This window comes from Cinclus cinclus, chromosome 10 (genome assembly GCF_963662255.1).
Source record: "Cinclus cinclus chromosome 10, bCinCin1.1, whole genome shotgun sequence".
Classification (NCBI taxonomy): domain Eukaryota; kingdom Metazoa; phylum Chordata; class Aves; order Passeriformes; family Cinclidae; genus Cinclus; species Cinclus cinclus.
Genome location: NC_085055.1, coordinates 22,508,142 through 22,528,227, shown reverse-complemented (window position 1 = coordinate 22,528,227; position 20,086 = coordinate 22,508,142). Strand labels below are relative to the sequence as shown.

General features: G+C 43.0%; 1 protein-coding gene across 2 annotated transcripts; it reads left to right on the top strand.

Annotated features, from left to right (window-relative positions):
• The first annotated feature begins 1,666 nt into the window (after positions 1-1,666).
• Positions 1,667-16,093, top strand: AMMECR1L (AMMECR1 like). Of its 2 annotated transcripts, XM_062499455.1 has the most exons (7): positions 1,669-1,747; positions 3,824-4,268; positions 8,980-9,090; positions 9,549-9,663; positions 10,368-10,458; positions 11,426-11,522; positions 12,710-16,093. In XM_062499455.1, exons 2-7 carry the CDS (start codon positions 3,862-3,864, stop codon positions 12,819-12,821), a joined length of 933 nt encoding a protein of 310 aa, XP_062355439.1. In that variant the 5' UTR covers positions 1,669-1,747; positions 3,824-3,861; the 3' UTR covers positions 12,822-16,093. The 2 variants fall into 2 exon arrangements, with proteins under 2 accessions (XP_062355440.1, XP_062355439.1); XM_062499456.1 differs by lacking the exon at positions 10,368-10,458 and having other exon boundaries at positions 1,667-1,747; positions 9,549-9,718.
• Positions 16,094-20,086: the final 3,993 nt, after the last annotated feature.

Below are 20,086 nucleotides of genomic sequence, written 5' to 3'. Positions count from 1 at the left end.
CAGAAGACCATGCACAATTTGATGTTGTCAGGGTAATGAAACACAGCACCAACACTCCCAGGTTCCTAAGGACTCTACAAGAGGCTGTCTGGTGATTATGAAGTAGACTTTTGTAGGGTTGGGAACTGTTTCCTATCTTGGCAAAGGGCTTTTTGCTCTCGGATTGCACTTAAGAGTGAGGTATGTGGGGGAAGAAGGGAAGAGGGAAGGATTCTTTTAAGCACTGCAAAAGTTGGGAGCTGTTTGGATCTGTTCTGGGTATTCTCACCCAATTCTTTGTAACCTTAGTTTTCATAAGTTGTTATTCAAGGCTGCCATCTAGACTTAAAAGGATGATGTTGTTCCATAACCTTAGAATGGCAATAAGTACAGTGCTTCTCTTGTGAAACCATGTAAATTCGGTAATGCTGAAGGCCAGGAGCAAACTGTAGGAGGTGTCCCAGCCCATGGCAGAGGGTGGAACAAAAACAAGCTTGAAGCTGCTTTCCTACCTAAACCATTCTGTGATTCTATTCCATAGGAGACAGTAAGATCCACTGACATTCAGATTTCTCCAGCTAACATTTTTATGCCTCTTATTTATTGCTTCAGCTGAGATCAGAAATGGCATAAATTCCATTTTGCAAACATGAAAGGGTTCAGCCAGTTCGTCTCTCGGGGTTCAATGTGCAGTGTGGGTATTCTGGGCTATGCAAAGGTTGCTCTTCTTCTTGCCCAGGTGTTCCACCGGTGTTGTCAGAAGGGAATCAGGAATGAGCGCTGCTGTTTTCTCTATCCCGTCTCTTATTTACACCAATCACACCTGGTACAGCCACAACAGCCCTTGTCCCCTCCACTGCCCCCAAACCACCCGCTGCCAGGGAATTCTCTGTTGGGTGCAGCTTCTAACCATGTCCTGAAACCCTTGACGAAGTAACTGCTTCTGTGATTTGGTCTTTATGGCGCTGTGAAGGGTTGAGGGAAGGATTAGGGTGCCCTGTTGGCATCTGGAAATACTAAAGTAATTTCTGCGTTGGTGCCGTTATGCTATCTGTGGTTCCAGCCCTAACTACATTACACGCGGCTGTAACTAAAGTTACTTAGTTATAACTAAATAACGAGCGGGAGCTGTTGCTCCCTCAGGGCCGGGCCGGAACCTCGCTCTCCCCTCACACCGACCGGACCAACGCTGCAGGCAGCGGAGGGGGGGCAGGAGGGAGCGGAAAGACTCCCCCCACTTCGAGCCGCTCAATGGACTCTCCCCGCCTCGCCCCCTCCCATTAATGGCGTCATCGCCCCGCTGGCCAATAGCAGCGCGGCACTGCTGCCGAGTGACGTCCCCGTTCCCGGAACTGTTTGTTCCCGCACGTGCGGTGCTCACGTGACGGGGAGGGCGCGGAAGCGCGCGTCTCTATGGTTCCGCGCGTGGGGCGGAGCGGCCGCCTTGGGGCCTTGGTTGTGTTGGCGCCGCCGGGAGGCTGGCGGACTATGAGTGTCCGTCCCTCATTACCTCACGGCCGGGAGGAGGAGGAGGAGGAGGAGGAGGCTGCCGGGATAGCGGCGGACCTGCCCGCGGCCTCGCTCCGGTCCTCCGGCCGCCCCGGGAAGCCCCGGCCGCGGCGGGCCCTGTCCGCTCCCCCGCCCGCCGGGCCCGCTTCTCCGGGGTGCCTCGCCCAGGCCCATGGCCCCATGAGGCGGCAGAAGGCTGCGGGGCAGCAGCGGCGGCGGCGGGGCTGAGGCGGAGGAGAAGCCGGGACGGGTGCAGGAGGTGGGTGACCCCTCGGCGGTGTGAGGGAGGCCGGGGTGGCGGGGCCCCGTCGTCCGCCCGCCCGCCCGCCCCGGCCTGGGGGAGGCCGCAGGGGGGTCCCGCTCCGCGGCGCCCCCTGGCGGCCCCGGTGCTGCTTGGGGGGCCGGGCCAGGGGCACGGGGGGTCCCCGGGGCCTCCCCGAGCTGGACCCGGCGGGGCTGCGGGACCCCCCCCTCCCGAACACCCGGCAAAGTTTGTGTGCGGGAGCCCGAGGCTCGTCCCGCCGCCGCGGTGTCCCGGTGTGCCCCCGCCCGCCCGCGGGGCGCTCCCGGGAAGCGGGGCTGCAGCCGAGCGGCCGCCTTTGTTAGGCCAGTGCTGCAGAGAAGAGGGGGAAGCTCCCCCACACACACCCTGTCCCTGCCACGTCTCCGATCTTGAATGAAGTGTTGTGCTTCCAAATAAATAAATAATGATTTATCTTCCCCAATGCGGCTGAGCCGTCAGGGGTAACTGGGGAAGGCTCGTAACGCTCAGCACCCTCATAGAGCCAGAGCAGGTTACTTTTAATAGGCACTGGAGAATTTACGTGGTCGCTTTGTCAAGTTATGCTTTTCTTTTGCCTGGTTTGGTTTCTTTTGTTTTGGTTTTTTTTTTTTTGTTTTTTTTGTTTTGTTTTGTGGGATTTTTTTATTATTTTATTATTATTGCAAAAGTAAAGATCAAAGGAAAAACTGTAATTTTTTTTAGGTCTTGTAAATTGCTCCTTATGGTCTTTCTAAAACTTTGAGGTGAGGATCCTTAAGCAGAGTAAGCCCCGCAGGCATGCAAAGTGCACCTCTCAGCACCCCTTACACCAGTTGTGGTTCAGTTGAATCCTGTGTCTCCTGCTGTGACCGATGAAACTTCGTGAACAAAGTATACTGCCTTTGCACGTGCGGAGAAGGGAGGGAGTTGTCACAACCTGAATTTCAATGCGTGTCTTCCCTCACCCCCCCCCAGTACTGTGTTTGTGCTCTCAGCTTGGGGGGGTTGGAGGGCTGCTCTGGTGGTCACAGAGTTCCCTGGGACTCCCGAGAGCTGAGTGCGACTTCATCCCTCCGTGGTGCTCTCTGTGACTCACGTGCCCGTGCTTTGAACCCCATTTGACAGCCTGGTTTTCTTCCCCCTGGAGTATTCAGGTCTCATGGTGATGATGGCGTTTAAGTTCCTGCCACTGGCCTGTAATCCTTGCTTATCATGTTTGTTCATCTCTGTCTGCACAGCCTTTCCTGCCTGTGTTTGTTTTGCCCCTTCTTGTGGTGCATGGGCTAATATTCTAATATTCTCATCTTTGCAGGCAAAACGCTGTTCTGGGTTGCTGGGGGTTTTTTATACCATGCCTGTTTCCTGCTATTATCACTTTTCTCTGTTCAGACCGTGCTGGCTTCAGCTCTTCCTGTCATGCACATCTTGTCTGTACCCTTTGCATGTTTATTTGGGAGCTGTATTCATTCACCCAGTCCCAGAAAATAAATGCAGATTCCAGTTTGTGGTCTGGAAAATAGTCTGTAGCTTAGAAAATGGTGGTTTCACTGCTTTTAGCTCCTCTTTGATCTTGCCAGTGCTAAATCAAGGGCAACACCCCTGGGAGCCCAACCCCAAAGGTGTCATTTTGGGCTGCTGTCATTCTTCTCTCAGAAATGAGGAAAGGAAATGCACTTTTTTTGCCACTGGTGCAGGCATTGACCGAGGAGGAATGAGTGAGCAGGAAAAGTAGTGGATTGGGCATATCTGTAGTCCCAAGTCTTTTTATCTTCTGTTTTCCCACTGTTTTGTTCTTTTTATGGGAAGTCTGGTGACATTTTTTTTTGTGATGAGTCACCTGTTAAAGTGTTCAATACCTTGGAAAGTATGATTGCATGTATGTTGTGTCCATGCTGTTCCAATTTATCTCTGGAAACACCCATTCTGCTGAACTGGCTTTAGTGCTGTATTTGGTCCCGTGGTTTGGAGGGTTTTCTTCCTCCGTTTGTAACAGAAGCGAGGAAGCAGCTGTTGGTTTTTCACCTGTAACTCTTTGTGTAATACTTTTCCCCCCTCCCCACCCCTCCATGCCAGGGTTCTGCAGTGCTCCAGGCAGCGAGTTTTGAAGCAGGATGGGAAAAAGACGCTGCGTTCCTCCACTTGAGCCCAAGCTGGCAGCTGGCTGTTGTGGGGTGAAGAAGCCCAAATTGTCTGGGAGTGGAACGCACAGTCATGGGAATCAGACCACAACTGTACCAAGCTCCAGTTCAGGTCCTCTTCAGAACCACCAGCATACAGATGGGAATAATGGAAGGGAGAACGTATCTGACTTGACTTTGGGCCCAGGAAATTCCCCGATTACTCGAATGAATCCCACTTCAGGAGCTCTGAGCCCACTTACTCGGCCCAATGGAACTGCCAACAGCACCAAGAACCTGGTGGTGACAGCAGAGATGTGCTGCTATTGCTTTGATGTACTCTACTGTCATCTCTACGGGTTCCCTCAGCCACGGCTTCCTCGATTTACCAATGACCCCTAGTGAGTACATCCTTATGTGGGAGCAAAGCTGGGAAACAGCTTCCAGAGCTGTGATGGATTGGAGAAGGGTGTGAGGGGTTTCCTTTGGGGAGTGGGAAGAGTGGTGTGCAGGGAGGAGAGGGGATATTCTGCTCCTTACTTTATCTGCTGGAGACAAAAGGATGCACTGTAAATGCACAAAAGATTAAAGTGTTGTTTGTTGGTGGAGGTGAGTGAGCTTTAAAGAGTGTCCTTCCAGAGAGAAAATGCTTAGCTCTGCAGAAAGAGAAAGTGTGAAGAGGTGTGGTGCTTCTTCAGTCGATGTGTTCCATGAGGCACTGTGTTCTTTGTGGAGGAGTGCAAACCCATTTCATGGTAATGTTCTGGTTAAGTTTGTCCCCTTCTTGTAAGTAGATTCCCCTGCAAAAAAATAACTGAGCGGTGCCACCTACAAAACAGTACTGAAACACCAGTTAAATAACATCATTAATTTGAAGAAGCTCCAGCTTCTAATGTGAGACACTGGCTTGGAGAAGGGAAGAGACTTTCTTCTGCAAAGCAAATGGAAAGGGAATAAAGTAAGAAGTTGGAACAAGTTTCCAGTTCATTCTGAAACAAGTGCTGGGCTGGTGAGGATTGGGCAAGGACACTCAAAAGAAGTTTTCAGCTGTCCAAGTGAATGGGTTTAATAGGGAGGGGAATTAAAAATTACAAGTTATAGAAGATGTGTTAGGGAGATAGTACTAGCTGGGCAACGTGGGGAGAAATCATAGAATCATTTAGGTTGGAAAAACCTTTGAGTCCAACCATGAGCCCAGCCCTGCCAAGAGAGTTAACTTTCAAGGACGATACCAAGGTTAGGAGGAAAGGAGATTTGTATGAGCAGAAGCGAGGGGAAGGATTTATTAAGATGCTTCACTTTGGTGAGATTTAGCTAATGTTTATCTGAAGGTTGACTGTGTAGGTGTGGAAATGTTAATGTTGTTAAAATGTTTGTTGAAACAATTATTTGGGAAAGATCAATGACAGATGGACCTTCTGACACTCCTCCGGGGCCTCCTCCAGAACAACAGATAAAATAAAAAGTTGCTGACATCCTTAATTTAAGCTAATGAATTTTAAATTGATGTAAGGAACAGTGGCTTAAACAGGTCAAGGACTTTCTTTCCGTGTATTCAGTGTCTGCCCACCTTTCTGCTGTCAGGGTGGATGTAGGTTGTGCCCCCATGCAGTTATTATTCCAGCTGGATTATGGATACATGTTCTGAATGCTGCCGCAGAGTAAGCTGTTTTATGCTGTAAATACAAATGAATAGAGAAGTGCTCTGGACTAGGATATCAAATAGTTCCAGGGACTCCCCAGACTGAAGTATGTCTGGTATTCATACCTGCACTAAGTGGGCTGCCTTTAGAACATTTGATGTCAGTCTGTTATAATTTTGTCACCTGGAGTGCAAAGGGTTATTTGCTGTTGTTCTGTTGAGCCGGTAAGAGAGATGGTTTTATAGAGCTGCATTCTTTTGGTGTCAGAGGAGATTTCTGGCTGGATTTTGTTGCTTTTTCTGTTGACTAGTTTCAAGAAAGATGTCCTCTGGGGAATAGCAGTTGGTTGAATTTTATGCCCAGATTTGAAAAGTTAAAAATTGTTCACTGGTTATTTCTGTGCTCATAATTACAAGTCTTTTAGACCAGCACACCAACAAAGCATAACCAGCCCTTCCCTTCTCTTCCCCTGTCAGCAAATGCTTACCTGGATTTTCTTGTGTTTCAGCATTTATGCTGTTGCTCCCAGGAAATAGTTGGATGTAGCCCAGGGTACAGCATGGGGTTTGCTGTCTTGGAGAGCAGCACACAAGGAAGAACTGCTCCATTTGAGACAGTCTTGTAATAAACTTCAAATGTTATCAAGTACAAGAGTAAGCAGAGTGAAAATACAGAAATAATTTGCATTTTGGCCTTTTGTGGTATAATTAATGTTTTTTGACATAGTTAATATCAATGTGAGAGATTTTTGGGCAAAACAAAGGTTTATACCAGGAGTCTCTCTGAACAGACAGAGAAGAGACTGTTGATTGAATAGAAAGAGGCACAGCCTGTTCTTAAACTGGTTTTTAAACTGAACTTTTAGAGTTATGATAAAAGCAGGTGTGAAGGTCAGGATTTGGTATAAAACAGTGTAATGTAACAGTGTAACATGGAAGTTACATTTATGGATTGAAAACTACCATTGATTTCAGTCACCAGCCTGAGGGGATATGCACCTGGACAACACTCTTGATTGGAATTATGGAGCTGTTAGATATCTATGAAATAAAGTTCCCTTATTCCAGTCTTAGCTGTGATGGTCTCAGTTCAATAGAGAGACCGTGGCACTGTAGTTGTAGTAACATCTGAATTAACTTGGCAAAGGAAGGAAATATCCCCGTTACAATTCAGGGTACTGCAAGTAGTTACAATTTTGAACCTGTGCAAGTAGTTCATTGGTTACTTTTGCCACTTTTGTACTTCAGTCTGATTTTTTTTAATAGTAGATATTACAAGCTGGTGCTAAAGCTATACCATGGAAGTTTCTAGTGGAAGACAATAAGATACTTGTATCATAAGGTCTGTTCTGTAACAGGTTTTTCCCTAGTACAAGCTAAACCCTGGTCTGAAAAAACTGTATTTTTCTACTTTAAAATTCCCTTTTTAGTTGCAATTGATGAACCTAATTTTTAGTTGCTGAAATTCCCCTCCCAGCCTTAAAACCCTCATCAAACACATATAAAGTGGGTTGTTGTCGCTGGGGAAGAAACAGTTGACATAATCCACTGAGGATATGGCTGCAAAGTACCAGTAAATGCTCTTGGATGAACATGGACAAAAGATTGTTGTGACTTTTCTCAGTACATCTGGGAAATAACACTTTTCAAGGAGGGGCTCTGGAACAATGGGCTTATTGTCAGCTGCACCTGCAATTTGCTGAGTGCATTTATTCTTCAGAGACAGAAACATCATCTTCTCTGCAGTGAAAATAGTGAAATTTTATCTATGTGTACAGAATCATATCTCTTTTTATGCCTCTGTTGTCCTGACCACAATGAAAAATGGTTTTAAATGTGCTTGAAGGTATTTTAAAATATACAGCCTTCTGAATGCAATTATCCTCTCCCCTCTGATAATATCTCTTCTATTATAGATGCATAAAGCTGTGTTGCAGCTCAGTGGAAAGATGGGTTGTGGGATTTGTTTCCCTTTGGAAGGGGAAGGAGGTAAATAGAAAATGTGAACCTGCAATTTGCATTGAAGGGCAGTTTACTTAGATTTCTATTCTATGAGTGATGGTTTTTATGTTCTCCCTTGCCTTTTCTGTTTGGGGTGAGTGTCCCATGGACTGAGCAGTACTTTCAAAAATTTTAGTGGACATTTACCTTAATCTAATAAAAGTTGTGACAGTAGTGTTTCTCAGAGATCTCCTGTGTAAGTTTAGTATCTTTTTTTTTTTTAAGTTTCCTAATGTATTTTCTTACACTCTTTTTCTGTTAGCTCATTTGACATATGATAGATGGATAGATAGATAGATAGATAGATAGATAGATAGATAGATAGATGGAGAGATAGATAGATAGATGGAGAGATATATAAATGAAAATTTAGAGAAATTCTATTCTGCAAGTGCCTTGAAGTGTTCTTGGATAACTAGAACAGTAAATCCCCTGTTTTGGTCAAGCCAGCCAGAAGGTTGTTGTTGGATGTGGAAGGATCTTTCCATTTCCTCTGTGGGCAAAGTCCTTCACAATTATCACTCAAGGGCTAATTACTCTTTTGGGCAGTGCTTTTGTTGTTGGCCAGAGGTGGTAACTAGATCCTGAAAGATGGATTTATGCTGTGATGGATTTCATTCCATTGTTGCTCTGAGGACCATCTCTGGTCATTGATTTATTACTACAGTTTACATTATTTTCTCACTATTTAGACATAAGAAGTTCTGTTGCTGTGTTTGAGAAATCATTCACACTCCACGCTGCTTTTGTTGTCTGAACAGAACATCTTAGTATTTTTGTAAGGTTTGCTGCAGAAGTACATTGCTTACAAGAGCTTCAAGAGTTTGAGGGAAGTGTCTGAGCTATGTTGTCAAATCAGTCTTGATGTTTCAAAACTCCTGTCAATGTTTTTTTAATCTCAGAAAATCATATTCTATCATATTGCTTAAAGTTCAGATCTTTATGGAGATAACAGGGAGAAAAAAATAATCTGGATTTCTTTTCATTCCTTAAAAAGAAAAAAAAGAAAAGCTTTTATTGTGAATCTGATTTATAGAAATGGTAGTATAAAGAACTAACTTGCATCATCTGCATTATTTTCTATATGACCTATGCTGGAAACTAGTGGATGCTGCAAAGTGAGGCCAATACTGCCAGGTACTCAGTGGGATCAAATAACCACTCATTAGAAGACAGCACAGAGTCTGGCCAGGATGCTATCCTTGGAGGACTTCCAGAGTACTGCAGGAGAGGAGGGCGTGTGCTGAAAAGGTGGAGGGAAGTGTTGGGGTTTGCATGTGGGGGGTGTGGGCATGAAGTTCTGTTCTTGCTAGATAGGTGAGCACACCTGCCTGCTGGGGTTTACCGGAGGGAGAGAAAGCAAAGGAATTTCATACCTTGGGCTCTTTCATAGCTTGGCTGTCTCCCCTTAGCAGCCAAGTATCTGTAAAGGCTGGAGAGTTTCTTTTTCTTTTCTTTTGCCTTTTCAGCCCACTCTTTGTGACGTGGAAGACGGGGCGAGACAAGCGGCTTCGTGGCTGCATCGGGACCTTTTCAGCCATGAATCTTCACTCAGGACTCAGGGAATATACATTAACCAGGTAACTGTCAAAAATGAAATAAATATGAAATTAGTTTCTTCACTGAAGATCTGTAAGGATTCAAGTTTAGGAAGTTGGGTCAACATAGTTCATTGTAATACGCTTCATAATGAAATAAACCTGAATGTATGATAGTTACAGTGAGGTGATGTATGAGGATGCAGTGGAACATCTTTGCAAAAGGTGAGTTGCAGTTGACATTTTAAGGCTGCTGTCAAATCTGTCTTGCATACTAACAGTTTTGACAGCTGTAGCACATAATTTCTCTCTACCTGCAGTAGGCATTGGACAGCATCAGGAAGCTTGCCACTGGTATTACAGTTCATTAAATTAGGGAGAGATGCAAATCACTTTCTCTGCAGTAATTTCATGCAGGCATAATCAAAAGGGGAATAACTAAGCATCTGACACTTTATTTTGGTGCTTGTATTGGGTGATGTATCTTCTCTTCCCTTTAGTGCACTTAAGGACAGCCGATTTCCCCCCCTGACCCGCGAGGAGCTGCCCAAACTCTTCTGCTCTGTCTCCCTCCTCACTAACTTTGAGGATGCCAGTGACTACCTGGACTGGGAGGTGAGAACAGGTGCATTTGGAACTCTGCATCACTCTCTCGTTCATTCGGGTTCGGGTTAGTACATGGTGATGTATCTCCTTCATTCCAGGGGTGTATGGGGATAGAAGAGACTGGGAATAGAAGAAATGGGGCTGGAAAACTAGAAGGAAGGAAGGAAGGAAGAGGGTGGCCTAGCAGTATGCTTTTGGTTGGGGGCGGGGTATGGATAGGAATAAAAGAAACATGAAAGTGGTTCATGGACTTGGCCCAATAAGAAATATATGTATAAAAACCTGGGAAGTATTTTGATGGTGTGGATAGAAACTGGAAATAAAAAGTAGTTAAGACCAAAGGTATGAATGGCTTTTAGGACCTTGTACATGGACGTGTATTTCGCTTAAGAGGGATATATATATGGTCTTTATATTTGGGTAATTTTAGGCATCACTCTTGTATGCAGAGATTTTGTCTCTTTTGCGTGACACAAGAGATGGAAAACTGACAAGACTTAGCTCAGGAGAAGTGGCAGGGACACTGGTGAAACTTGTCTGGGAAGGGTAGTGAGCTCCTTGTGAGACCTGCCAGGCAAGCGCAGAGTGACCTTACCCAGGCAAAAGCCAAACTGTCCAGAGAGAGAGAAGCACAGCGTTGTGAGAGTGACAACTCAGTCACGGACTCAGTGCTAGCAAACACCTCTTATCTGGCTGTTCATTTCCATCTATAGGTTGGAATCCATGGGATCAGAATAGAGTTCATCAATGAGAAAGGTGTCAAACGCACAGCCACGTATTTACCTGAGGTTGCTAAGGAACAAGGTGGGTTTGAGATGGCAGCCAAACATACCAGTACACTGTGTCACAGAACTGGGTAAAAATCTATCCATTTGGGGCTTGGAATATAATGCTGTCCTCTTAGTGGTGCCATGGAACCACCAGGCTTAATCTTGACAACTGACACCTGATACGATTGCTGTTGGGTTTTCATCTGGCCTGTCTCAACCCATATCTTTGCACAGCTGTATTTTAGTGCCAGAATGTTTTAGGGCTGAAGAAATAGAGGATCTCAAAGTATGGATCTTCCAGCCTCATTCAGCATTGCATCTTTCCTCTTCTATGTTTCTCCCACCAACTAGGATAACTGCACACTGCACAGCACCTACAGGAGAGAGTCACTTTCCTCCTCATTCTTACTAAAGTAGCGTCCTCCAGAGGAGGGCTAGAAACACAGCCCCTCTGGAGCACACTTCCCACTCAAATAGAGTAGTGGTCACCATGGTAACTGCTCAAAATATTGCCTCCTCCTTTCCTCCACCTAGCAGAGTGGAGTGGTCGCATCCTCCTGGCTCTGGGGCAAAAGACTAAGGTAGGAATTTTAACTCTGATCTCTCACATAGCAGTGCACTGTGCTATCACTAGAGCATCAATCCCAGTTTGTCTATGTAAAGAGCTAAGTATTTTCTTATTTTCAAGGGAGCTAAGTGGCACATGATGAAAAAATTTGGGGTCCCTGAAACAGTAGCGAGGCACAGACCTTTCTAAGAAGACATGGAATGGAAAATGCAATTGCTTTTTCATAGACCATGAAATATGAGTTTAAAGGGGTAGGCATGTGCAGATAGTGTGCATGTATCAGGCCTTATACATCCAGTTCAACACCAGGATTCCTAAAGCTCAGAGTCTCCTGTTTCGTTGTTTGTTTGTCAAGAGTCCTTTTAATGCATCTCTTGTGTTTTTGAAACATTTTTCATATTGAAAAATTTGCCTTGCTTCTATTTTTCAATAGACTGGGATCAGATCCAGACCATAGACTCCTTACTCAGGAAAGGTGGCTTTAAGGCTCCCATTACCAATGATTTTAGGAAAACAATTAAACTTACCAGGTAAGTAGATGTATTTGTTGTCTTTTAATTTTACTTTATAGTGTTTTCTGGGTGATTTAAAGTATGTGTGCTTGATGTAAGTCTTTATGCCTGTTCCAGAGGAGATGTAGTGTGAAAGACCAAATCACAAATGCCATGTGTTAGGCATATAATGCACATGGAATTAAGCACAATATGTTTGGTCCTTGCAGGATCAAAGTTGGCATTTTTCTAAGAGGAGTGTCAATGGTTTTACTATTACCATATATGTGAAAGATCAGAAGCAGAACCTTTGAGAGTTAAAAAGGTTGATTTTTTTCAGTATCTTTTCAGTGAACTTCCTTTTCTCAGTGTGCTCATCTTGTGAATGCTGTAGCTATTCGTAGGTGACAGCTGTCTTAACACCAAACCACACTCAAATTTGGCCAGTTTTCAGAATTTGCTTGCTTTTCTATAACCCCAGCTGTCCTACTGGTTTCTGCCCCCTTTAGGTTAGTAAAAACTGGGACTTTCTGGTTTCATATAGAAACACTAATTTATCAGGTCATTTTTTGGGTCATTTGGGTGTGCAGGGTTTTCTTTTAACAGGAGATGACAGGATGAAGATTTTTGTTAAAATCTCACATAGTGTGGCCTAAGTGCAACTCACAACCACTTTGTAGCTGGCTGTTGTTGAGCATGCTTTAGAAGAACTTGGAAAACTCCAGTCTCTCCAAAGGAACTTCACATTTTGGAAATTCTGATTGTGCAACATGGACTAAGTCATTTATGTGCTATAATAAATCTCTCTTTACCCACTCTCCATTTCTCCATTTTAGTGACCAAAAGGTCACTACCTTTTCAAATGTGGAGATAACCACAAAAGTAAACAATACTGAAATACTGATTATTTAATCACTGTAGTTGAATTTTCTTCCAGCAAACTTTCCATGCCATTTTGGTCCATTGCGTGTGGATAAAAAGAATACAAATCCATCATTTATTTCCTGTGTGCTACCTCAGGCATCTCTTTAATTATGATCACTTTGGTTAGGACTCATCTTTTGGGACACTGGAGCGAATTCAAGCTCACATAGGTTATTCACACCAGTGGGTTCCTCCTGGTCGTCGTTGTCTGTGAGCTAAAGGGGGGAGTGTGGGGTGAATGTTTTATGTCGAGTCCCTCTGTGTTGCGTAGTCTGACGTTATTTTCCTGCCTGTTCCCCCAGGTACCGCAGTGAGAAGGTGACAATCAGTTATGCAGAGTACATGGCCTCCCGCCAGCACTGTTTCCAGAATGGCACCCTTCATGCCCCCCCCCTCTACAATCATTACTCCTGACACACGGCTGCATGACCAGTCCCACTCCCCAGTTGCTGCCAACGGCTATGACATCATCGGGGCAGACGCCTCCTCTTCCTGGTCCAGTTACTTCTATTACTGCACCATTTTATGATGCTAGCTTCCGTTGCCAAGTCTGCCTTCCCGCTGACCTGGGGGGAGGATGAGAGCGTGACAGGACTTCAGGGGCCCAAGCCTTATCTCAGCCTTGCCTCCGAGCGGGGGTTCAGTTGGATTGGGGCTCCATGCCTACGAACTGTCGTGAGGTGCAGAAGACCTTTAGGAGCGAAAGTGCTGCTTCGGACTGATCTGTTCCTGGGTGTTACTGACACTCTGGAAACTGGAGTTGTTTGTTATGGAAGCCCCCCAGATCAAGTAGGAGCATTCCCCTGGCAGCCTGGGCAACGGAGTCCAACAAAACATTTTTTAGGTTCTTTCTAATTTTTTTTAACCTCTGGTATCTGTTGTGTACTGAGAGCTGATTGCAGTCCCCATGCATCGTGGGTGGACATCATGGTATTGGGGAGGGTCGAACACCTGAGAGCACCCCATCCTCATGGAGAGAAAACGTGTGAAAAATTAATCCATTATTTAAATAAACCCTTGAGGCCTTTAAGGCTCAGATCCTTGGTAGGTTGGATTCTTGGTGATGAAGCCTGCTATGAAGTACAATGCTGTTTTGCCTGTAAGAGAGTGACATGGCACATGCGGTGCACACAGAGGAAGAGATCCTTGAGTGTCCCTGGACAGTCTTTGTTATGACCAAATTTTGTTTCCAAATACTTGTAAGAGACAGGATTAGGGCTGGGGAGGGGTTCGCAGAGCATTGACTGTGGTTGTACAAGTGAGACCAGTGACTGAAATTTGTTTCAGTTTGAGCTAACAGTCTTGGGGACCTTCCTTTTGATAGAACAGCCACTTTAGCCAGTATGACTACTGTGAGTAGGGGCTGTGAGCGTTCCAGTTTATTCCAGGCCTATGGAATGGCACTGTTCAGTTTTGGTGGTAAGATTTATCTTACTCGGCTTAGTCATTGCTACATCCAGGCAGTGAGTGGGGGAAATCTGTAATACCAAAGGTGCATGAAACTCGTGTGCATTCTGTATTTCTTCTCCCGTGGTTGATGATCACAAGGAATGCTCTTCTGAAAGGAAGATATCAGTTGTTGTTCTGCAGCATCATTGAGGCATGTCATAAACTCTGAATTATGACACTCTTTCAATGAGATAACTGGACTTCAGAATACAGTTTGGGGTGGGTTTGGTTGGTTGGTTTTCCAAGTTTCTCCGAGGGTCAGTTATGACTGGGGAAGAAAACTGAAGTGCACAGCAGAGTCACAGCTGTTTGGTTGCACACATCCTTAGAGCTGCTTGTGTGTTGTAATTGGCTGGTGTTTGAAGCCTGAAATGATGCTGTGGTATGGCAGGGAACAGGGCTGGTAGGAAGCTGAGAACTGCAGGGTGCTGCTCCTGGTCCTAGGGAAGCAAGGCACAACTTGTGCCGTTTTGCTTCACGTTGGTTAAGTTCTGCTGGAGGAGAGAGATGTGAGGGAGATTCCTCTGGATAATGGTGCAATATTGACCCAGCTTTCCTTCTGTATTGGGTCATTCCTACAAATTGCCACTTTTCCCTTGTGATGTTGTTGTAAAGCAATTGAAGATGAAAGGATTGTTTTGTGACTTTCTGCTGCTGAGAATAAATGAGTCTCGTTGCAAACCACTCCAGTTTGTAATTACTCCCCCAGGTGCCTGTAGTGATGGGGGAGGGTGGGGTCAGCTCCAGGCATACCACTCACCTTTCAGCTGTCAAACAGTATGATACATAGGGCTACACTCATTACTGTTCAAGTGTTCTATGTTAGAATTTAATTTCTAAAAGGTTTAAAAAAAGGCAAAAAAATGGTGCTAAAACTTCACCCCTGAGCACGCTCGGTGAGACTGGTCATGCAGGCATACAGTGCCAGGCTTTTCAACTATCCTGTTTCTTTTTCAGGTGTTTGCCCTGTTCTGTGTCTTCAACAGTGTATAGTGTTTTCCTGATTTCAGTTTCTTTGACTAGGGGATGACTAAAGGGTGGGGTGGGGAGGGTTAGTTGTCATTTTTTTAAAGAACAGAATTTTAGGATTGAGTAACTTGGTTGGTTTAAGCCTGAAGTGGGACAGATGGTTTGGGACCGGGGAAGTCTTATCCTCTCCCACTTCTATTTCCCCACTCAGTCTGCTAAAAAAAAAAAACAAAACATAAATGCCTCTAAATATGTACTGTGTTCTTGTCTTGTTGCAGTGAGAAGAGAAGCTGGCAGATCAGAAACACTGGTCTGCTGCCTAAGGAACAGGCCCTCTCAGCTTTAGTCCCATAAGGGTCCAGCTATGAAATCAGTTGAGAACTGTCAATAGCTCAGTCAGCTCAGAGAAATGTATGGCAAGGACAGGTGGTCTCAGGAAATAATCCCGTTTCTAGATCATTACATGGCAGCTATGCATAAGGATGAAAGAGGAAAACTAGGCACAAACTGTAGTTTGAATTGCCTCAAGATGGGGACAACCAAAATCAGTGGCCAATTGATCTGAGATTTTCTCTGTGGTTGTTTGGCTGGGACAGCTGGTTAGAACTACTCCTCAAAGCAGCCGTTACCTGGTTTGATCTGGATTAACTCATCCTTAGAAGCAAGTGCCTTTGGTCTAGAAGGGCTTATTCTCATGACAACCACAACTGATAAATTATCTCACTGCAATGATGAAATGTCTTTGTTTTACAGTAACTACAGGAGAATGTCTTTGATCACTGGAGTCTGTCAGTGTTGAAATGTTTCCACTGTGAGGTTCTTTTTTTTTTTTTTTTTTCCATGTTGTTCAACAGTCAATCTCAATTGAAGCCATTTCAGTTTGGGAATGTTATATGGTCAAAATATCACATATCTACAATTTATCAGAACATAAAGAAAATCTGTAAGGAAATCTAAGAGTTCATTTTAACCTTTGCACAGAATAATTTGTTTTCATAGTACATTAACAAATCTCTGCAGTCTTCACTGACTATTAGTGCTGTTTTCTGTTTGTGTTCAGGAACTACATGTTGTTTTGTTGTGGTTTTTTTGGTTAATTTATTTCCTTAAAGCAGGAGACCTCTTTTGACCTACAGTGCAGAGACGTCAGACCAATTCTTTATATTACACTTGGTTGCCTCCTACCTATATAATAATTTCTGAGTGTAAATAATTGAACTCTATCCTCTAATGAAGTATTGTAGAGAATAAATCATAATGGATAAAGATTATTTGTACTGTCCTCTTTATATGAGTTCTCATAGCCTTTATGGGGGATAAGATGAAACTGTTCTCATCTAGGAAGACAAACAATATATTACAGGTATGAACAGCAAACCTGGAAATTACACCACATATTCAAAACCAGGGAGGTTGCCAGAGTGGGGTGACAGCTGTCTGGAAACACACCAATAATCAAACAGGCTCACTACAAGAAATCAAAGGAAAAACAGTAGGAAAATTAAAAACAAATATTAAATATCTATCATTAATAATGGCTTTGTAGTGTCTTTGTATTCTGAAATAATGTTTTCTTGACAAGAACTCTCTATCAGTTGTCATGATGCTGGAATGTATAAAGTACATATATACAGAGTACTGTAAATCTATCTGAAACTCCAAATTGTTCTTTTGGGGTTTTGTATTCTAAAATTAGCTGAGAACAGATTGTCTGTACTTTAGGGCTATAGTGTCCAGGTCTAAAAACCTAGTTTCAGAGGAATAAAATACCCATCTTTCTCGATTCTTACTATTTTAATGTTTGCTTTGAGATAGAATTAACTGAATTGTAGAATAGTTTTGAACTGGATCTCTGGCTTGCATGTTTTTTCCATATGTTTTCAGATAATTGTTAACTTTATCTATGGGAGCTGTATGATTACAGATGCTACATTTTCTGCTTGTGGCTCTTGGGAAGGGCAGCCCTGGATGTCAAAGAACAGTCATAAAATCCTAAAAAAAACACCAACCAATCCAGGGGGGAGGGTAGTTTTGACTTAAATATGTCTGAGAAGCTCATTTATCTCAGTACAACTACAAAGCAAAAACCTGTTTTCAGGTGCTGGCACTAGAAAAGCTAGAAAGTCAATCCCTGAGGCAATGTGAGGCGGGTGCTGTGACTAACATGATTTCCAGGTGAATTCCAGCTGAGTTTCCTTGTGGATTCTCAAGTTACCCATATCCCTACCATCCACTGCTCTCATGTGCCATGGGGAGTTACCAAGTATATTCTGTCAGCATTATTGGCAGGAATACAGTGGCTTAATTTGTGTATTTTACTGTCATATGCTTTTCCTACTTGATTTTTTTTTTTTTGTTTTGGTTTCCTATTGAACCCGACATAAAATCTTTGTCTGCTGTCTTTCATCAGAGTTCTTCCATGCACATTACATTCTGTGACTGCAGGAGCACTCAGCAGCTCACAGGGAGGATGGGGCCAGGTAGAAGGGTGCATATGACTGCACACTGAAATAGGTCAATCCAGGCTAAATATAAACCAGGATAATTCTCCTGGAAACAGTTTCTTCTGTTGTTACTTCTGTTTGAAATGAGAAACAAAATTAATTAGTCATTTAGCACCAAACCAAATTACCAAATTACAGAAAGATTAGAAGAAACTTCTAGAGGATATTTCAAAGGAAGAATACTAGCATTTTATTTTTTAACAGAAAAAATAAATGTTTTATCTGTGATGAAGAAATGCCATTTTTATCTTGAAGATAAAAACTAAAATCAGAATACTTACCTATACAACTCAATAAATGGATATGGACACTGATAGTACATAAAGCAGTAGGATAGGAAAGTTCCTGAGGTGGATTTGCCACAGTCTGGAAAAAGATGATTTGTGAATATGTTTGCTGATCACTCTCAAAACACAGCAAGCACAGAAGACTATTTTTACCATGTTCTTTAGAACAAGCATATAATTCTAGAAATTGAACAATATCTAGATTAGTAATTATAGATTATTATATATTTTTTCTGTGGTCAGATAGACTGTTCTTATAATCAGATTAATTTGGGCATAAATTATATACTATGCAACCATCTGATAATCTATGTAATTAATTATACCAGTCATATATGTATTTAAAAACAGATCAAGTAGTTCTGCATTCAGAGTCTTATTATGACTTTATTACTGGATATTAATATAACTTTGCTCATACATGTTCGTTCATTATGGTTTTGGATGTATAATTTTAAATGGAGTAAAAATAAAGGTAAAATTTAGGTGTGAAGACCTAAAGCTGAATAGTTATACTTTAGGTACCCCGATGAAAATCACACATGTCTTGTGCATGGCTGTTGTGGCACATGGTGCTCTCAGTGGGTGATTATCTCCACAAGGATCTACTCCTATCACACTGGCACTCCACAGAAAAGATAATTACTGTTAGAAATCTTAAAAAACTCCGAGAAAAACCACATTGCTTCTGCTGATGAATTAGGAGGAAAGCATATTCAAAATAGGTTCATGCTAGCAATAGCATATCCTTGTTGTTAGTTGTTCCTACATTTGATTACACTGAGGTATTTAGCTGAGCATTCTGTAAGGTCTGTGTAGGTGCAATTAGTTGTTCCAGGATCTGTATTTAAACTGTAGCAACACAGGAATTACCTTGATAGGTCTGTCTAACAATCTGCTACTCAATACCATGTCTCCAGCAAGGATCAAAGCTTTTTGCCCTGGAATATGAAATATAAATGAGACTTTGTTCATGATAAATTACATTTGACCAAGTATTCTATGTTTTGTTTTTTTTTCAATAGGTTTATTTTTGAATGTCACCAATAAAGCTGTCTGGAAGTTCCTTTAGTCAGTGACTATTTTAATCAAGCTCACCTTACTTTTCTATGCATACTTTGTTGATAAATACCCAAACAGTCATTATTAGTGAGGAAGAAGCCAGTGCATTTTAAAAAATAACAAAGGTCAGGTACTCTGCTACGTTTGGTTTGTTGCAACAGCTGAACAATATTTACTATGGGGTTTACAAGTTTATTTTTTAAATTCTTACAAAAGGTGGGGGGAAGCAGCTTCCATTCAGGAACATTTTTACTTTGCTATTGAGACCTTAACCAAATACATCACTGATAATAAACTTAGTCTTTCATTATAGCCTCTTTAACTGTACCTGTAAAATCTTGGTTTTGTATACTTAAGTAGAATGATCCTTGGGGGAAAACAGAAAGGGAAATTAATAATTTAAAGTTCTGTGAGCTACCTACTGCTCTGAGAATCACAACATTGTGAGTTGACGGGTTATTTGAGAAGCCATCAGGATTCCAAGTGATTTTAAATGCTTCTCTCCTCAGTCTGGCATGGATTTCCTTGTTTTCTTGTAAGCCTAATTGAAATTGTTTAATTTGCCAGATGTTCCCCAAGATATTTCCATTCCATCTTCCTGAATGTCATTCTGCTTGTACCACTTAGCAAATCGCTTTCCAATCAGTTCCTCTGCTATGCTTATTATCCAGATAAATATTAAAAATCTATTATTTGATCTCTTCATATTCTTCTAATTTATTTTTAATTCATTCCTTTTCCCAGCATGCAGGAAACCATTCACCTAGGCACAGACACAAGTTTATGAGAACAGGAGTGGTTTCATCATAAATCCTTCAACAGTCTATTTTTGCCTGTCTTTAAGGGCACATGATGACATAGTAAGGGCTGGTAAGATGATTACTTTAAAAGTCTTAGGTTAGGCACTTCTGTGTGAGCTCCCTAGGGAAAACACTGCTCCTTGAGTTACTTTGCTGGCAGTGTTGGGAGAACTATCTTAATTTTCAGCCTGCCTATGAATTTTAGGGGTCTGTAGATTGCTTCTGGATAATCTGAAAATTAACTTTCATTATGAAGTGTGTTATTTATGATGGTAATATTCCTTCCTTACAGTCTGAGGTCTGTTAATCACAGTGAGGCAGATTCTGGCACAATTGCAAATTCTGGCACAGTAACAGTTTTCCTAAGGTTGGGGTTTGCTGTCCAGCTGGAGGATGCTCTGGTGGTGAAATGGAGCTGGTTGTAGCTGCCTGATCCACTGGTATGAATGAAGATGCATTGGATGCCTCGGCATCCTCAGGTGCTCCTCCTGGGCAGACGATGCTGCTATGAAGTGAGAGGCACCAGCACAATTTTGGGTTCTCTGGTTATTTCCTAAAGGACAGAGCAGAAGAAGAGAGTTTGCTCATGCGAAGGATGAGTACGTTTC